The sequence below is a fragment of the Nannobrachium achirus genome, assembly GCF_963921795.1.
Source record: "Nannobrachium achirus genome assembly, chromosome: 11".
Taxonomy (NCBI): domain Eukaryota; kingdom Metazoa; phylum Chordata; class Actinopteri; order Myctophiformes; family Myctophidae; genus Nannobrachium; species Nannobrachium achirus.
This window is the reverse complement of record NC_137820.1, coordinates 42,191,819-42,212,912: the sequence shown is the minus strand read 5'-3', so window position 1 is coordinate 42,212,912 and position 21,094 is coordinate 42,191,819. Positions and strand designations below refer to the sequence as shown.

General features: G+C 40.6%; 1 protein-coding gene across 2 annotated transcripts in view; it reads right to left on the bottom strand.

Annotated features, from left to right (window-relative positions):
• Positions 1–3,389: 3,389 nt before the first annotated feature.
• The window catches only part of aass (aminoadipate-semialdehyde synthase), a 37,221-nt gene continuing 19,516 nt past the window's right edge, over positions 3,390–21,094 (bottom strand). For both annotated transcript variants that reach the window (XM_080737458.1, XM_080737459.1), the window contains 11 exons: positions 19,638–19,759; positions 17,007–17,136; positions 16,575–16,685; positions 15,326–15,434; positions 13,638–13,778; positions 12,563–12,730; positions 11,547–11,642; positions 11,027–11,142; positions 8,854–8,942; positions 7,329–7,505; positions 3,390–6,412 (listed from right to left, as the gene is read on the bottom strand). In XM_080737458.1, coding sequence (XP_080593584.1) covers positions 6,294–6,412; positions 7,329–7,505; positions 8,854–8,942; positions 11,027–11,142; positions 11,547–11,642; positions 12,563–12,730; positions 13,638–13,778; positions 15,326–15,434; positions 16,575–16,685; positions 17,007–17,136; positions 19,638–19,759 — 1,378 coding nt within the window. In that variant the 3' untranslated portion in view covers positions 3,390–6,293. The remainder of the gene's footprint in view (positions 6,413–7,328; positions 7,506–8,853; positions 8,943–11,026; positions 11,143–11,546; positions 11,643–12,562; positions 12,731–13,637; positions 13,779–15,325; positions 15,435–16,574; positions 16,686–17,006; positions 17,137–19,637; positions 19,760–21,094) is intronic.

Sequence of the window (21,094 nt, the reverse complement as noted above, 5' to 3'; positions counted from 1 at the left end):
GCCAAAGTGGGGTCAAAAAGATTTTTTTGATTATTATCAAACTCGCAAAATTCACCAGAACAGGAAAATACATCTCGTAGATGCCAATGTTGGCAGCCCTGCTCTATCATCAACGTTGCCCACCCCTGCACTGAACTTGTGACAGTCATCATTGTCCCTCTTGAGTCAGTATGGTCAGTGTCATGTCAGTATAATGTCAGTGTAATGGTCAGTATCGCAAGTTGGCAGCATCTGCTCCACACGGCTGATACGACAATAAGATTTGTTAAAGTCACTGAAAGTTTCTCAATCTCTCTTTTGGCAAGGCACGTTTATTTGTATAGCATGCATCACACATTTCAACAGGGTAATTCAAAGTGCTTTACATAAAAAACACTAGAAAGCGGGGCGCTCCGCAGAGCAGACTTCCGTTTTACCACAAAGGGTAAATCTGGCTTAAGTCATTTTAGACAACAGATTATAATTCTATAGGGAGGATGAGGCAACTCTATGAAGTCATGATATAATCCTTTCGAAGAACTGGTTATTCCAATCAATTTCATATGTGCTAATCCAGTCTAAGACAGACCCTAAAAGAAATGCCCTTTTTTGGTGGGCGGAAAATAGGTCAAGTGTCCAGACATAGTCTTGACCAGGCAGCGACTGTATTCATGACTTCATTTGCATTTTTGACTTTTCATAATTACACGCCCAATTACCCCCTGCTTGGTGGCCTAGTTTGCATGGATGGCTCCTTATTGAGTGGAAGCAAAACACTGATTGTCTTTTTCTAAGGAGCTGCCGGGCACAAACAGCTTGCCTTCATAATACCTACGTTAGATTGAAAAGAAAGAAAGAAAGAAAGAAAGAAAGAAAGAAAGAAAGAAAGAAAAAGAAAGAGAAAGAAAAAGAAAAAGATTAGGGATTAGTTTTAAATTCTACAATTCTTAAATTCTGAAGGCTGATTTCCAAAAGAACAACTTCAACACTGAAAGCAGTGTGGACTGGCAGGGACCAGTGGTGCAGCGGACCAGTCTTAAGACCGATTCGGACAGGATTAACATTACCTGAGTGGTGCAGCGGACCAGTCTTAAGCCCGATTCGGACAGGATTAACATTACCTGAGGAGTGAGGACCCCAGGTAAAGTGTATTTGATTATGCTGCGTTCAAACTTGACACGCGTCCACTCCGGGCGTGGCACACACACACACACACACACACACACACACACACACACACACACACACACACACACACACACACACACACACACACACACACACACACACACACACACACAAGATTAGGGATTAGTTTTAAATTCTACAATTCTTAAATTCCCTGAAGGCTGATTTCCAAAAGAACAACTTCAACACTGAAAGCAGTGTGGAGTGGCAGGGACCAGTGTTGCAGCGGACCAGTTTTAAGCCCGATTCGGACAGGATTAACATTACCTGAGGAGTGAGGACCCCAGGTAAAGTGTATTTGATTATGCTGCGTTCAAACTTGACTCGTGTCCACTCCGGGCGTGGCACGCACACTGGCACACACACACACACACACACACACACACACACACACACACACACACACACACACACACACACACACACACACACACACACACACACACACACACACACACACACACAGCCATAAGCCTGCACGCAACATTCAATTATTTGAACACAAGAAAATAAATAGGCTTAAGAAGTTCTTGGGGGAGGACCCACAGACCCTGGTTGGGGAGTCTTCCACAGGATTTTTCCAACTGGGAATCGATTTTGTCCGCAGACACGGAAATGTTTTGGGTAGCCTATTTGATTTTGGGACTCACTTTTCTCCAGTTGTTTCACCTACAGCGTCCGTCTGTTGGCATGGTAACGGCTGTTTTTTGTGTGTGAAAAGGTGATACAGATGTCTGACTTTGACCTCATTTGCATGAGGAATGGACGGCGTCAGTCGCCACCCTGTGGGCTGTAGAGGTATGTATATGTCTGTAGAAAAGATGTTAACGTCTTTCTGTAACATTGAAATTATGGCTTTTGGATTGAAATTGAAGCGTTTAGATTGCTGTAGCCTATAAGTAGGCTAACTCATGACAACTAGTGATGTCTTCTCTATGTGATGCCAAAAATAGTAGGCTAATCAATAACCATGATAACTCGGATTCATTTGATCATGGAATCCCTGCTCTGAGGCCGCAATCACACACATGCGTGAGACATCTTCTACGTATTGTTTGAGAAAAGACAAGTTATCAATACATCAATACAGAAAAAATCCATCCATTCCTCCTCGGAGGAAAGAAGCAGCCAATCAGCGTTGATGTTAGGGCTTAGGCTACTGACAGCACGTTCTTTCTTCTCATCTACTTGGATACAAACTAAAACAAGGCTTTAAAATGTGTTTTATGCTAGTTGCTTGCTGTTAATACATCACCCTTGACCCTATACTTCATCATTCATGACAAATGGCAAAAATGAATGTCCTTTGACACCTTTATGAACATTTTCTGTCTTTCACTGTCCACCTAAATGGAAAAAAAAACTTTAAATTATGAAAAGAAAGCTTATAGCCTAAGGCTTCTGAATCCTGTGAGATTAATAACTTTGTTGTTCCCTATAAACCTACTGTGGCCCTATAGCATAGACGCCATAGAGGAAAGAACTTTGCCTAGATAATTAAAGGTTGGTGGTTCAAGACCAGTGAAAAGCCTTTTCTGTCTTTCACGGTCTGTTTTATCTTATATATCATGACTTTTGGATAAAGATTTATAAAAAATAAAAAAAACTTTACCAAGTTGAAAAAATCCACAAAATGTTCCTCCTTAAGGAAATTACACAGCGCAGAAGCTTTTCACCTATGCGTTCCACCGCTTTGGAAAGCATAGGTGGAAAGCTTCTGCGCTTTGTCATTTCCTAAGAGGAGAAAAATTTGGTGGATTTTCTTCAACTTGGTCAAGTTTTTTTCTTTTCTTTTTTATAAATCTTTATTCAAAAGTCATGACATACAAGACAATACAAAACAGACAATACAGTACAGAACAACACAAACACAAAAGACAAGTTATCAATATATCAATACAGAAAAAATCCATCCATTCTTCCTCGGAGGAAAGCAGCGGCCAATCAGCGTTGATGTTAGGGCTTACTGACAGCACGTTCTTTCTTCTCATCTACTTGGATGTCTCTTACTCTTAGTAGAAGCGTTCTTTTCTTCCTTTTTTTTAGCCTTGAAAAATACTCCAACGTTGAACTGTAGGAGAACAGCCTAGGACCCTCAGACCCTGAAAAACGTTGATAAGCCCCGACTTAAGCTGTGAATACAGATATACTGCACCTTTGTAGCACTGGACCTCAGAACATTTTATATTTCAAGATTCAACATTAGATATATACACCAGACGTTTCAGCCAAAACCACTTTTAATTTTGATATGAAGTAGAAAATGATGTGCAAGGAGTACAGTTTTAACAGAGAAGAACACAGTATACATTGCACATTCAAATACATACTGTACAGTTTATAGAGGAAATCAGACACTGACAGTAATAATTTGGCTTTGTACGGGATAGGATTAAAGTTGCAGTAAGAGATGTAAAGTGAAATTTCCTGTTAAAATAAGTGAAAACATACAGTATCACAGACAACCTTTAAGGTTAAAGTTTCTGCTTTAGATTGAGGATGCTTCCATGTCTTACAGAACGAAACAAAACCAATCTTTTTTTTTTTTGTTGTACTGGTTAAAAAGCCTATTCAGGCAAATAACCAATGAATGCAGAGTTTAGTGATGTTTAGCACTCTGATCGTTTCAGTAAACTTCACATTGAGACTGCTTAATGGAAGAGGATATTAATCTTTTGTTGTGCTCGAAGAAATCCCTCCGAGTTAAAGCCAACAGTTTGCATTTAAACAACAATCATCGTGTCATACCTCAACTGAGAACTAGCCTCGCGTAGCCAGGCTTACTGAGAACAAACCCAAAACATCACACATCAAAAGATTTGTTTAGAAGTCAAGTGTCTAAAAATACATCTACCATGGGTAAAAATTACATCTGAGATATTCACAGATTTAAAGCGTTTTACAAAGATTAGAATATGACCATATACGCAACACCAAAATAAATATTTGCAAGATGACATAAAAATATTAGTGGATGGTCTTTCATAGAGGTTACACAATACACTTTTATCAACTTCTGAAGGCTATTTGAATGCCCGAAGACTATGGGCAATAGTTTGTTGATGGACATACAGTATGAGCCGACATAAAATAGACAGTTAAAAATCTAATGTTTACTGAAAAAGGTGCATGTTGTTTTCTTTTTTTAACCATGCAGGGTCACAATATGCTAGTCTCCCGTTGGACAACGTGTCGTTTCATAATTTAGCATTTCTGTGATTCTGCCAAACACTCCTCAATATCGTGGTTTCAATAAAAAAATATTTATTTCCCATCTCTTCACAGGAAGACCTTTTCACCTGCTCTGACCTATTAACCTATTCACTATCGTCATTCTGACTGGAAGGTGCTCCTGTTAAAACCAGACAAACCTAAAATATGTTTCTTCTCAACTCGATAACTCTATTATAAATGTGGCATTTAAACTTTGTAAAAATACCACATTTAAACAAAATGTCATTGTATTTTTAACGCAATGATGATAAATATACAGTATATCCATCTAAACATTTATTTTATATGATACCTTTGTGCACTGCTGCAAAGATTCTTAGTTGTTTGTGAATGCTGCCCAAATATAAAATGCGCAGAGGGGAAGTTTTAAAAGATTTCTGCATCCACTTAAGTTTCCACAAGTAGTGCCCACTGATTAAAAACATAACTAATACCGAACAATTCGTTATTAGTTGCTCACAGATAAGACCATACGGTAGCTTATACAGTTTATGCAGGTCTAATTAAACAGTTCCTAACTCCCTGACAGATCACATCAAACATCAACGCCACTCACGCCCATGTCGTGTCAAGTTTGGCCACTTGTTCACATCGAAGGTGGGAGAATTTGAAGCGTCAAAGCCTCTCTATACATTCGGTTGAACCTCAATAATTAATAAAATGAACCGCACCACACCGATCCGGATGAAACTGCTTTATGTATGTACCTCCATCCTTCCATTCACTCTCTGTCTTTCTCTCTGTTCTGCCTCTTGACCTTGAACTTGTAACAGGGTACCTTTTATATGTTGTTCTCCTCATCCTTACTTTTGAAGTACTGCGTCAAAACACTGCCTACAAACACGTGAAGGAAGACCGGACTACTGTATTGTCTACAGACATACCTCTCATTTTGCACAATACATTATGTGTAGACCTTGGTCTACAAATTGTGTTGTGGCTATTGTAAACAGTGTGTGTTTCTCAACATGGAGGACCGGGACCCACCAGGGGTCCAAGTGTGGACCCTTACCGTGAAATGACAAAACGTTGTGAATCAGAGTTTTAAATGTCATTCCCGTGTGCTGTGAACCTCTACGTAGACGGAACAGAGAAGACATTCCCCGTTGTGAACCTCTACACATTACCGTTGGAACAAAACCGTATGTGTATACGCGCACATCCTCTGTACCCATTTATCCTTGCTGAGAGCCATGATGTAAACGATTACCAAGAAACAAGGCCCAAAACAAAAACTGAAACTAAGCAAATAAAAAACTCAAAAGAAATGACATATCTTTTAAATGCCAGTGTAATACCAGCCTCTCCATCACGTTATACATTTCAAGTAATTGGCAGATTGGCAACGATGAGCCAAACATGATGCGACACAAAGGATATAATATCCCTGTTCAAAGGTTGAGCTTGGTATTTGGTAGGGATGCACCGATATGGAACTTCTTGGCCGATACCGTTGTTTAAAATAACCGATGTACGATATATTTGTATTAAAATTTTTTGTGTTATTTCCCACTTTTTGTGTGAGGGAAACACATAAATGCAGGTGTTTAAAATAACTATTTAGCCAGTGGCCTATAATTCTTTATTCCTTTTTTTGGTGTTATTGGTGTTCTTACTTTTTGTGTCAGGGAAAAAAATAAATCTTTATATATTATATTATAATATTATAAAAACATGACTGTTCAGCTTGGTATAGGCTGCAGATAACCAATACACCACCATAGGCAGCGGAATATTTCTGCGTAATTTATATTGACAACAGATAAATATTGCCTACTGCCATCTGCGATTGTCAACTTTATTTGCCGATAGCGATATTGACCGCTAACGGCAAATATCAACCGATACCGATACGTGGCTGAAATATGGGTGCATCCCTTATTTTTGGGGGGTTACTCCTGTAGGGTGCTCTTTGAGATGATGTGGAGGCCCTCCTCCTTCAGCCTCTTCAGAGCTGGTCCATAAATGTCCTTAGTCATCGGAACCACCAGGCCCTTAGTACTGATCTCTCCTGTAAAAAAAGTGTGAATAGAAGAGTCTTGTTACAAACTACAGATAAGACACCTTTTGAGAGATAAAAAATTATGGGCCTTTTTCGTTATCATTTTTAAATCTCCAAGCTCACAATGCGGCTATTTTAGTGTGGCGGTCTTGTATGATTAAGAAGGGTATTCATTTACAAAAGAGAATATAACAACATAAAACGTTGAAATGTGGACATACAAGGTTTCTGCCTGACAGCATCAAGGACACCCTTTTTTACACTGGAGCAACTATATTAAATATTACAGGATGAAATAAAAGGTTATGGTTCTGAAATTCTGGAATAGAATTCATTGAAACAACAAAACCAAAAAGGAAGTGACATTGGATCCAAAAAAGCAAAAGAAAACCACAATCTACAGGGGAGGTGAACGCAAATTCCCATTCACTGCTGCAGTTTTTCCTCTTTCTCCTTTTTACATACAGTATAGTATTTTGTATGTGTTGATGACATGTAAATGTATTATTGTGTAATTATTTATGCCATGACGATTAATTGAATCTATAGGACCACAATGGAAACAAGTCCCCAGGACTTTTTTGTGTTATTCTTTTAGCCTTGATGTCTGACTGTGCCATGTGCTGTTTAGTGTTTACCTTTATGAATAATGAAGTATTCAATCTATCAATCAATACATGCAATAGAGGGTATGCGCCTGCATGAAGTGAGTGGCAAATCGAGTGGCAAAGTGATTTTAAGGTTGTTTAATGCAATCAGATAGGACTTTTCTGTTTGGATGTATGGGCTGTCAAGGCCAGAAAGTAGTTTTTTGCCACTCAGTAGGCGTTCCTGCATAACTTCCGGGTATGATGATGATGTAATGCGCATACCCTCTATACATGGAATTCTTGTCACCCCCTCCCACCCCCCGAGGGACACTGACCGTCGAGCACCATGCGTGCAGCAATGGCTGCAGGGTATCCAACGGTCTTGGCCATGGCAGAGTACCCGTTGGGGTCTCCGTAGACCACCAGGCTGATGTGTTTGGTCTCCAGCTCGCCGGTCGGGTGACGAAGGCCCACGTCGTTCCGCATTATGATCATGTCTCTCTCGCCTTTATCTGGACCAGGTGTTAAGATGACACGAGACGAGAGACAGGGAATGAATGGGGTTACATGCATTACAATGGTCAGTCATTGAGGTTGGTTGTTGAGTGTTAACTAAAAGAAGAGTATAGCCAAACTATGCCACAGTTTTGGGTCCAACACCTTTACGTTTATAAAGTGTTTTACTGAATAGGTGCGTAGTCTACCTATGTTTTTTCTTAGTGGGATACATCAACACGAATACTCGTACATCAAATGCATAGAAATAGTAATCTGAGCAATAGTTGTCTATTAGACGTTTGTCTAAAATTGGTCTAATAGAGGTATAGATTTGAAAGTTTTTTAGACGTCTAAGCTTAGACTAGAAGTTGATTAGACGTTATTTCAACGGCTATATATAGACGCGGTCTATTTATATACGTCTATTAGACGTCTAAATTATAGACTGTCTATATATAGACGCCTATTAGACTTCTAATCAATGTCTAGTCTAAGCTTAGACGTCTAAAAAAAACGTTCAAATCTAGACGTATATTAGACGTATTTTAGACGAGCCTTTAGACGTCTAATAGACCGAAAATTTTTTAGGGGGATTGATGTATTTACCTTGTATTGATGTTCATGTATTTATGTATTACCTTGCTTATTGTCGCTATGGATTAAGAGTATATGCCAAATGCCTAAATTGTAATTGTAAATTGTGAGGTGACAGCGATACCGACTGTGCCACCGCGCCCACATTAAAAAACACTTCCGACTAAACCTGCCAACTCAATTGGATTCTCAACTGAAGTTCAAACTGCTTAACTTCAACTCATTTCTTTTTCTTTCTTTTTTTTTTAATTTTTCATTTCTTTCATTTTCATTTTCTTCATTCTAATCAATGATGGACACAACAACTATCACCACATTTAATGATCAAAAATCTCCCAACTCCACTCCACTGGAGCTGTATTTGGGAAAAGTGATGATAATATTGTTATCATCACTCACAAGGACACTCTCGAGTATCTGACAATGTATAAAGTCACCATAGCAACTTTGATGAGGCAGTATTGTGTTAAAAACATGTTTTTTCCTTTTTTAATTTCCTGAAAAGTATGAGAGCCCGACAGCAGATATATCAACTCAACTGCTTCAAGCTTGCTGATCAGCTACTTTTGATGCTTTAGTGTGTAGAATGATCAAGTAGGTCATTAATTTACACAAAAAAAAAGAAAGAAGAAAAAAACACACAAAAAGTTAGAATATGGAGATAAGAGGTTTCTGCCCGACAAGGAAGATATACAGTAAATTTACCACATTTGGCCACAAATCAGGCTTTATTGAAGCTAAATGAAACATTTCTTTTGTAAAACTTACCAAAGGAGAGCCTGGCTTCCAGGTGTTTTGCCAGAGCGGCGAGGATGGTCTCAGCCTTCGGTACCGTGTCATCTCCCAACATCCCAAACCTGACACCAACAAGCACAAACAGGTCATGTTTCCTTCCAAAAGTATAGAAACCTTCACAAACCAATATTTAAAAGGAATCTTTATCGCTGTCACTGTATCTTGACAGCCCCTCACAAATCCTTGGGTATTTCTAAAGAGATGAGCAGTTGCCTTTAATCACTTGTTTTTTTATGACAGAGTTGAATAGATGAACAATGGCTTATTGAATTTAGGTTCGAATCGTGCGCCTTTTCAACTTTCTTCACAGGGCAAATGGAATGTCTCCATTTTCTTTCACAGCTTCAGTAATTCAACACTTCCAAGGCCAGCTGCAATGCTGCGTTTCTTTTCAGAACTGACAGCTCAAAAATAATCATTCGACAGAGCCTTGACCTGGGAAAACACTTGTAAAATTTGATTTAAAAATGAAGGCACACTTCAGATTATGCCATTTCACACATATTCATTATTGCATTTAAAGTGAGTACGCAAAGCACACTGCATCCATCCCTAGGAGAAAAGTATTGTTTAGACAAGAGCACCAGAGTTGGGTTAGTTTCATCAGAAGAAGATTACATTGTTAATTAAAGAACACTCTGAAGTGTATTTTCACTATTTTTTTGTGCTTAAACGAGGGCACCCATTGATGGCCAAGGCGGATTGACAAATCCACAGAATTTGACCAACTTTTTCAGCCCATAGAGGGCAGCACTAAAATCAACTTAATTGTCCAAACCACCAATTTCACTGGATTTGGACCGTCGAGTCAGGCAAAAATTAACCTTTAAAGTTTAAGTCTGTTTTTGGAGTTGTTTTTTAAAGGACCCTATTTTAGACAGAGGCCCGGAGTCGGAGGCAGGGAACGACATAAGTCGAAAAACAATCTTGGCAGTAAACCAGTTAACATCCCCAGAATAGGGTTCATGTGGTTAACTCAGTCGGTGCCATATTTAAAGTGGGATGACCTCTTATATTGCCGGTTCGCCAACAAAGGGTTAAAAAAATAGTGTGCACGCTGGTGCACACATTCGTGCACAGATCATGCACTATGCATGTGCATGCTTTTCACAGCTTTCAAACAAAAAAATCCGCTTGGAAATCCGTTCAGGCATTCAGGAGAAAGGAGCCCTTATGTTTTCTTCAAATGTAAACAAACATGGCTGCCATGTTTGAAAGATGGGGTTGGTATGGGGGTTAAACATGCAATTTCGCGATCGCGATCATGCCTAGTACACTGTTGGAGGTCCAAAATATTTTTTTTCAAAAAAAAATTTTTCAATTTTTTTATTTTTATTATTTTTTTTAAAAAGACGTTCAGAAGACGTCTGGCAGGGAGGTCCATAGTGAAAAAGACGTTTTAAAGACGTTTTTATCATAGAAACTTCTTTTTTGGCAGGGTATGAGTTAACTCATTCTGTGCCAATCACGCGTATACACGTGATATATTAGCGCATCCCACAGTGCCAATCACGTATATACACGTGATTCAAAAAAAAAAAAAAAAAAAAAAAAATTTTTTGAAAATTTTTTTTTGAAAATTTTTTTTTGGACCCCATCAAAACTAGTGAACATGATTTCAATCGCGATTTTGCATGTTTAACCCCCATACAACCCCCATACAACTCAGGTAGCAGACCTCCAAGCTCACAACAGTGTAAAACATAATGGCTATTATCTCAAGAATGCCTGAACGGATTTCCAATCGGATTTTTTTGTTTGAAAGCTGTGAACAAACTGCACAAACCCACAACAATGCAATCCAGGATTGCATTGGATTTTTTAGAGCTCATTCTTCTCTGTTTTTTTCCCATGCATGAGGTGTGCAAGGTTTAATCATGGCTAAGTTGACGAAAATAAGGCTTTTAAAATGCTTGGTAGCCAATAGCTAACTTCAAGCTAACTTCATCCTCTTCCTGTACATGCACAAAGGAAAGTGTTTAGGCAAGTCATGGCTGCAGGGCTTCTGCATATACCAGCATATCTCTATGGGATTGTCTGTGGCACACTTGGCCCCCTCTAGTGGTGAAAGGGTGGCATTAAATGAGTTAAAAGCTCCAGAGCATTTTGGGCACACACACAAAAAGGGGTAAGACAGACACTTTACCATCTCAGGGTATCCATCTTGAAGTCGTCCCTTCCGATGTGTTCATAAACTGCTTCCTCAAAGGCCTGGGTGGACGTGGACGTGGACAGGCCCATCTGCTTACATAGCAGGTCTTTCTGTAAGAATGAGGAGCACAGTGGGGGGGTTATATAGTGCATTATGGTAATAGTTCTCAACAAACAAGTAACCCCAAATTGATTTGGCTACTTCATCAAAAGTAATCAATAAACTATACTATAAAAAACGGTCAAACATTGTCCAAATTGTCAAATAATATAAGAAAGAAAATAGCAGCGAGGCGTTGTGAGCTTGTAGATCGGCTATCTTCACAATATTTATTAGTGGAACCGAGTCAAACTAAATGTAATGCCTCAACTCCTACAATTCCATGTGCTTGTCAGGTTGGGATCAATTCAAATGTGATTATTTTGGGGGTGGTCACTGCCTGGGAAGGTGAGTCGAGGTTACAGTATGTAAGGGAAAGCCAACATAAAAGCAGTGGATGTTGGATCCTTCTTACCCAGGTGACAGGAGCTGAGGTGTGTCCCAGCATGGGGCTGGGGTCCGTGTTGATCAGGCCCAGTTGGATAAACCCAGTGATGGCAGTGGTGTAGCCCTGTGGAAGAACACAACAATGATGGATCAAATTATCCATTACATCAGTGGCTCTCAAAGTGGGGTCCATGGTGGGGGGTCCCGGGGGGGGTCCCCAACAAAATGAGTTAACACAGCATCACAATTATTTTAACCACTTCATCCATCGAGGGCATGTGGTCACAACATGTTCCTAACGCCAAATCAAATGGGTTCTCGGAAAACCGGATACATACATCCATATGCTATTCAAAAATAGCACATCTAAAAGCTACTATTGATTATTTTCTTAGCAATTATTCTAGTGATTACTTTTCAGATATAACATATATACAAATATCAAGCACTTAAGCCCTGTTTTATACTTTCTTACAATAGTGTTCAATAGTCTTTTGGACTTCATTCCATTTATGCTACTGTATTTAAAAAATACAAATAAATCTATTTCCCACCCCCAAAGTACTTTATTAAAAAGTCCACGCTGTCAGACTGTATTAGAGTGTGGCCTAGCACCTTAACCACTAGACCATTGGTGCCCCAAAGTAAAATAAAATCTCACGACAGGTTCTAATCTGCAATTCAGCATGAAAAGGAGCCGTTTCCAAAACAATAGACGGGTATCATGTAATCAATTCCGTAGCGCTGGTTTCATTGGCTAATTTTGGTACGGACCTGCGCACGCATCTAGTTCTTATCAGTGTAACGTGGACCAGAAAACTGTCTATTAACACACTAAGTAAAATTATGATGTTTTAGTCGTATTGTTGCTGCCGTTCTACACACTGCCAACCAACCAGAAAGAAACCACAGACTGAGACTTTAACCTTTCTGAAATATCTGAGAAATAATTTGGGGACCCTCCTGGTGGTCCCGACCCACAGGTTGAGAACCACTGCTCTACAGAATCCAAAAGACTGAAATCAGTCGTGGCGATGTGCGCACCTTAAAGCGGAGGGTCCCTCTGACCAGAGTGTGTGCTGACTGGATGCCGTAGGGCTCTGCGTACTTGGTGCTGTCCCGGTTGGGGTAGCCCTCCAGGTGGAAGCCAGGCAAGAAGTCCATGGCTACTGAGGAGTCCATGAGAGCGCCCCCTGCAGGGATGCTCACAAACTGTGGAACAGCAGACACAGGGAGTTACACAAACAAACACACACACACACACACACACACACACACTCACACACTCACACACACACACACACACACACACACACACACACACACACACACACACAAGTGTTGTTTTTGACAACACATTTTGATTTATAAAATATTCATTTAGTCATAATGTAATCACCTGAAACATTTAAGTTTTAGTCTAATTTTAGTCGACTGAATATCATAGGATTTTAGGCAACTAAATCTACAGTTGGTTTAGTCAACTGAAATGTATTCTGGCAGGCCTTGATGGCGTCATAATGACTGATTTTACACTTGGTTCTGTGCTGAAAATAGCAGATCTACAAGCTCACAACACGTCGCAGCGCGACGCGTTGTGAGCTTGAAGATCGGCACGCAACTTGTAGATCGGCACGCAACACTGGAGAGCAACCAAACATAAAATGACTCTCTTATCTACTAGTCCCTCCCTAACATTTTAGTCTAGTTTTTATTTTGTTGACGAAATTGTCTATATATTTAGTCTTAGTTTTAGTTATCACAGCTTAGTTTTTATTTAATTTACGTCAGTGAAAAAAACGCAGTCGACTACCATTTTTTGTCATAGTTTTAGTCGACGAAATCAACACTGACACGCACACACACGCACAAAGACTATGACAATCTGTATTAGATCGAGACCTTGGCTTTTCTCCTGGGGAACGGTGGAGAACGAGGCTAATGCAAATGAGAGGGACCTTTTATTCCCAGCAACAGTTGATACATTCTAACGTAATCGTATCGGCCGGGCATCAACAAACGCTCTCTGCAAGCTTTTTTAAATGTAGAAAACAATAATATTATTAATTTGCGACCCATAACAATTGGTCGTTGACCCAGACACGAGAGACTATGGTACCTCGTTGTCCTTGAGGAATACGGCGGGGCTGATGGTGTTCAGCAGCACGCCGTAGGGACTCCAGCTGAACTTGTAGCGAAGAGGGTTGTCTGAACACTCTGGGGCAGGAAGACCACCACAGAATGAGCTGTAGGACTCCACCTGGCGCGCACGCACGCACACACACACACACACACACACACACACACACACACACACACACACACACACACACACACACACACACACACACACACACACACACACACACACACACACACACACACACACACACACACACACACACACACACACACACACACACACACACACACACACACACACACACACAGTGGGAACACTTCACCAATGCACGCTGGAACAACAAGCGTGGTGTTAAGGTCTTTGCACACTGCTGCGTTTTTCGGGCCGAATATCGGAGTGAATTTCGGAGCGTGTGAAGCGTTTCGTATTTATTTTCGGACCAGGGTTGATTTTTTTTCCGATTTTCGCAACCGTTGCTACTGAGTCCTTTGCTCTCTCTCCTCTCTCTCTCTCCTTGGCCTGAAAAATGCTTTCGAGGATTTCGGATTTCCAAAACGCAACGAAAACACGCAGTGCAGTGTGCAACCAACTTTAACCACTTAAAGGACTAGTTCACCCCAAAGATTTACTGATTTTATATCAATTACACTCCCCATGAAGACTTGAATTCATGGAGATTATTTTGTTTTTAATCACATTCCTAAGCCAATAAAAAAATCTTCTGTGAAGCACATTGAACTGCACGTTGTCCGAATCATGCTATATATATAAAGATTGATTGATTGATTGATTGATTGAATGAAGAGAAATACACATCAAGGGAGTGAGTTCTTTATGAATGGGCTGATCCTGACGTCGGCATGAGGAGAGGAAATGAACAAACGTGGCACACATGGCGCCCCAGGCTGTTTGCTTTGCGATCAATATGGCGACACACTGCTCGCTCTGTCAACATATGTGCTAACAATCATTATCAACGCTTGCACACAGCGACCACTGACCTGGTGGTCTCTCTCTCTCACACACACACACACACTCCACACATACTGTATCCTGTACTCATGCAACAGGGACGTGCTGGCCATTGGGAAAAGCGGGACAACTCCCGAACGGCCGGTTCATTCCCGGCCATTAGGAAAAAAATTAAAATAAAATGTCGGCCTTCGTTCCATTTTGGGGGCTGGGCGGCGAACAAAGTAAATCGTCACTGTCGGGCAGAAACCTCATATCTCCAAGTTTCAAATTTATAAATTTTTCGCAAAGCAACGTCCTGCTTCATCATACAAGGCCGTTGCACAAAAGTAGTGAAAACAGCAGGTCTACAAGCACACAACGCCTCGCGGTGTGAGGCGTTGTGTGCTTGTAGATCGGCTGTTTTCACTAGTTTAAATCATTTTTTAAATTATAAATACAAAACAAACGGTTTTGGACAGACAAGGTTTCCACCCGACAACGACGAAATATAACTCATGTACAGTAATTGGCCCACTGGCTTGTCACTTGTCATGATCTGAAATGGCAAATATTTGAGCAGCAGCAGCGCTATAGAGAGAGATCTCTCTCTATAGCACGCAATGAGGGCCTCTACAACTCTTTTTCCCGGGCTGAATCAGGGGCCCAGCTTGTTGTCATGCAATAATGAGAAGCAGCCCTTCTCAACTCACGGTGCAGCCGTCAGCCTTGGCTTGGTCGATGCACTCCATAGCCAACATGTGGTCGATGCCAGGGTCCAAGCCCATCTCGTTCACGATGGTGATGCCCGCCTCCACAGCACTGGAAGGCAGAGCAAAGCGGTGCACGTTTAGGATGCATGATGACACGGAGCCTCCTGCAGTAATGCATGCACTGGACTGGTGTAGCAAAAACTGCCATTTTTTAATGATGGAATGAATCGTTTAATTTGCATAATTGTGCTCAAATAAATCATAACATTATTCATATTTCCCATGATAAATAGCAGTTATTGTGACACTGGAAATTTCTGTAATACTTTGAATTGATTCAAGTTTACTGATGCAATTTCATTCTTAGCCTTCTCTTAGTGTTTTTGTTGTTGTTGTTTTTATTTTATTTTGTATATATTGTTGTCACTTGCACCAGCAGAGTGCGCAAGTACTTGTTCGGTGCTGTCTGCATCCGGCTGTACAAAGGCAGGGTATTTAGCCAATGAGGGAGCAGCGTTCTCGGTGACGTCACAAGTAGGACCTGATATAAATAACAGGGCACAAGTTGGCACCTCGACAGAGTGCAGTCTGGTTATTGGGGCATTTACTGTAAAAATGTGTACTGACTGACTGACTGAACAGACAGACAGACGGAGAGCTGCGCCATTTCTCATGGTATATTGCGACCTCGCAATAAGGACTCTCCCCAGGGTTCCCAGTCCCACACATCTTTACCAATTAATTTCCAAAACTTTTCCAGAATATTTAACCCAATTTCCAGGACTATATAACAATAATTCAGCTCAATAACGAGTCGCTTACTCCTATGCGCAATGCTTAAAGACAGGTAGTGTATGCCAGTGGTTCTCAACCTTTTCAGGCCGTGACCCCCAAAATAATCATATTTGAACTGGGGACCCCGGCAACCTGACGAGCACTAAGAGTAGAGGAGTTTTGTATAACACGGTTTTATTGTGAAAATAGACGATCTACATGCTCACAACGCCTCGCCTGTGACAATTTGGTCAATGTTTAATTTGTCATTTCAGAGGTATTTACAAAATCAATAACCAAAGACAATGCATAGCTATTTTTTCCAGGACCTTCCAGGACCCTTCATCAATTCCAAAACTTTTCCAGTACTGGAAAAAAAAAATCTAATTTCAAAATATTTCCAAGAATTTCATGATCGTGGGAACCCTGTCTCCCGTTCTGATGTCAGATCATATGGATTTATTTCCTGGCTGACCTGTGTTCCAGCTCCTTCAGTTCAGGGCTCAGGTAGCTGGCAGTCACCATGTTGACCTTGGCCTTGATGCAGTGCTTGGCTATCTGTGGATGAAAGGTGTACGGCAGCAAGCTGTAAGGTAAGAGGGAGAGAACAGAGGTTACAACCACTGGAAACCTGGAGATTCTTCAAACAAGTTTGTAGTTCAGCTATTTCCTCTTCTTTTAAGCTATAAAATATGTATACAATTATTAAATGTGTTAATAATTTCTTTGTATGGCCTGGGCGGCTAGTGTAGCGGCCCAGGCACCTAGGCTAGGTGCGGGTGTGGGTTTGAATCCCAATCCCGACGACCTTTGCGTTTTTTCATATGTTCCAATGTTCAATGGCAAAATATAGCTTCGATTGATATTCGAATATTTGGTGAATGCCCTACGTTGTAGTGGTGTATACCTGATGACCAGGTCATGGTCTTTGATCAGAGAGTTGAGGTGTCCCTCCTGGCTGGTGACGTCCAGCATCACAGGGATGGTGTTGGGGTAGGTGGCCGCCAGATCCTCCGCCTGGTGCAACAGCACCGACGCTGTGAAAAACACAGTTACTGTCAGAGGCGGGATTTCAGAAAGAAATAGGCAAAAAATAAGTTACCACAGCCCCATTTACTGTATGTTCGGGGGCGAAAAGAGAAAATGTAGAAACTGTTCGCCATGTTACAACCGGTGGTCCCCAGCTAACTGATGAAGAGTTGTAGCCAAATGGACCCTTGTAGATCTTTAACTCTTGAGAGTGTAAAATGAAACCAAATGGACCCGTTTCATTTTGTCTGAGATGCTAAATCTCATCAAATTGTGGTCCGTGGCTCATATGCCGAATAAACAATGGACCTTGATGAACTGAATTTCAGGTTAAAAGTGAATACTAGGGGGGTGGCCTGGTGACCCAAATGATGCCCTGGTTAGAATATTGTAGAACACTTTATTGTCAGTTAATAAAAATCCCAACAATGTCACCATTTAGAAAACGCCAACGTGGATTATATACAAAACAGACAAAGCTTCTTTCCATCGTGGTTCCACCTTGAGACGTAGAACAACACACAACAAACTGTACAAACAACCATGAAACTACATAAAATGAAATCCTAATGTATAATGTTAGAGGCACTACATATTGTATAGGACAAGGGGTACACTAAGAGAAGAATCCAATGCAGTCAGAGACCCTACGTGCCCACTCGTCCAGGTGCCCACATGTCCCTAGTGCCCAGATGGTTTTGGTGTCCAGGTGTCCTCCGTTCCAGGTGCCAACTCGTCCAGGTGCCCAGTAATCCCAAAAATATGGTGCCCAGATGTCCCTAGTGCCCACCTGACTTGTATTTGTGTAATTCATAATAACATGTAACACAGTTGTATTACCTCTCCTTGGTCAGTGAACAAAGTATCAACAAATACAGAGTTACAATATGCAATAACCTGTACCATAATATGGGGCTTTTAAGCCGTGACATCATTTTGTAGTCAGACCTCCAAGCAGATTTATTGTCAATATCTGTTCCTCGCTATTTCAACAGATCCAAGACAAAAATAACGACTAAAATATAAATCTACCACTTTCCTTTCAACAACAAAGAGAAGAAAAATGCGTAAATAGTAAAAATAGTAAAAAGATTCACGGGCGCTGGGGGCAAAAATTCTCCTCTGCCTACAAAATGATGTCAGACTTAACAGCCCCATATACACAGTATCACGTCAAACACTTCAAGGCTGCTCAACAGCGCCACTTGAAGGTAGGTCGCCCAGCGGTATTGCAGCTGTTGAGGCCGTCCTCAACAGCTGTAATGAATCCATGTGAACCACTTTACATTGAATAAAGACGCATACAAAGTGCATGCATGCATACAAGTGGGGGTTATCACCATTCAACTCAATCCCAAGTTCCCATTCCCATCAACCAGGAAAGACAACAAGATTTGCCCCAACCGAGAGGAGTGTTATTACAACTTCAGCCCATGTGCCCAAGAGGAACATATACGTACCTGCAGCAGCTCCAGTAGCCTGGCTACCCCACTTGGCCCACACCGATCTCTTTACTTTAGGGTTAGAGTCAGTGTTGTAGTTAAACTCCAATTAAGCAATACTTGTGGAGTTGTCATGTGTGAGGTACTTTGAGATGGATCTCACTGACCCATCCACCGTTCCAACCACCATCACTTTTTATTTAATATAAAATGAGCAATATATTTCTTTTGGTTTGCCGATGAATTGGATCTTCTTTTAGGTACTGGGAGAGCACGTTACATCCCTACCAATAGGGACTCTGAATCCCCAGTAGATAAAAGTAGATCCAATACAACAAGTGGACGCTGGGGTGGTGGAGGGTGAGCAATAGCGATTGAAAACATGAAGTGTTTATGAAGAGGTTTACTAAGGTAATAAAATCAAGTGTAAAGTTCGCCCAAACCCTCATTGACTCGTATTGAGATTATAATGTCTTGCCACCAGTAGAAGGTGAAATAGCGACATCTGCTGGGCCATTAATAGGAACAGCAGGCTCAATGAGACCCTGGAAATGGGCTTCTATTCCAGCAAACAAAGCTAGCGTGCAGCAAGTTTTAAAGCAGCAGCAGCAGCACAGACAGCAGGCAGCAGCAAACGGCAAGCAAGGAACGAGCCAAGACTGACCAATGGTCGGCCAGCAGCAACTGCACTGAGTTCCCTCTGCGCATGTGTACCATGTGCAGCGCTCATATCTACAAGCTCACAATGTGTCGCTATGGGTTGTGAGCTTGTAGATTGGCTATTACTATTTTGTTACACATTTTGAGTATTAAATATTAAATATAGCATATTTTGCTATATTTAATATTTTTGTGTTTTCTTTGTGGATTGAATTTTGTATCATATCTTCCCCGTGAAACCTTTGTTTACAAGGCCTAAAACCCACACTATTAAATCGTACTAATTTCTATGGCAATCGTCAAGTAAAATGTCATAATCGTGACAGCCCTATACGGAACAACAATGCGCCTAAATCAACAACTTCTACATCGCCAACATTACTCGAATCCAATAGTGAAGAACTCACCAACAGTAACCTGAGTTCCTTCGTCTCGAGTCAGGTACTCGATGACGGGACCGGACACGTATCCTGAACCAAGGAGGAGGACGCGCTTCATTCCACTTTTCTTCATGATCTGAGCTTGTTCCCTGAGAGGACAAGTACATGTACGCAGTGTTGGAATGACTCCAGTATTTTACTGAAATGACAGTTTATCAATACAAAATGAAACATAAACATACATACACAGAACGTTCTTTACACCAGTGGTTCTCAACCTGTGGGTCGGTAACCCCTGGGGGGGGTCGCCAAATTATTTCGGGGGGTCCCCAAATGATTAACTTAATGTGCAACATTGTTTTCTCACTCAACAGTAAACAAACCAACGTAAAGTTGAGGTGTAAGGTCCGTGGTGTGAGACAAATTAAACATTGGCCAAATTGTCAAATATTAGAGGCAGAAATTGAGAATATAGCCGATCTACATGCTCACAACGCCTCGCGTTGCGAGGCGTTGTGAGCATGTAGATCTGCTATTTTCACAATAGAACCGTGTCATACAAAATGTTATGCCTCAACTCTTAGTGGTCGTCAGGGTGGGGGGTCCCCAGTTAAAATATGATTATTTTGGGGGTCGTGGCCCAAAAAGGATGAGAACCACTGCTTTACACAGATTTGATTTAAATGTCATACTTGCCACGTCTTGATTTCAGACATCAAAATTATTTAACAAAAAATTAAGAAAAGAGAATACTCATACAATCACACAGTGCATGAGTGGCATATGGTTATGGATCATGAACCAAACACAGGAGACTGGTTTTACAAGCAGGAAGTGGAGGGGAGGATGCCAAGGAAATAATCGATCAATTTATTTCATTTGCATTAGAGGTGCAACAGTTAATCGAACCTATGATTTTCTTTTTTAAATAGTCAAAATAGCAGATCTACAAAGCTCGCATTGTGCCTCGCTTGTACATCAGCTATTTTTGGGTGACACTGATGTGCGACGAAGTGAAAATCAGGTCGTAAGTGGTAAATCAGACTAATTGATAAAGTCGATAATTTAAAAGAATCGAAAATAATTATTTGATTATCCGATTAATATAAAAATATTAATAGAAAAATAGAAAAATAGTCGATAGTTGCAGCTCTAATTTGAATATTCTCAGTATTTGATTACATTAAAAAGTATTATAACTGATTTATTCTCAGTGAGAAATACCATGCAAGATCATAACGATAAGGATATAATGGATATACTGTACAAATTCATTCATTCAAATTAGAGGTATACTGAAGTGGTTATATTCGTAAAAAAAAATATTTTGAGGTATTTTTTACTTTACTGGAGTATTTCCAATTTGAATACTTTTACTTTGACATCTCAGAGGCAAATTGTACTTTTACTCCACTATAATTATTTGAAAACTACCAGTTTCTTTGCAGATTTTGAATATTATTACAAAAAGTACATTAAGCAGT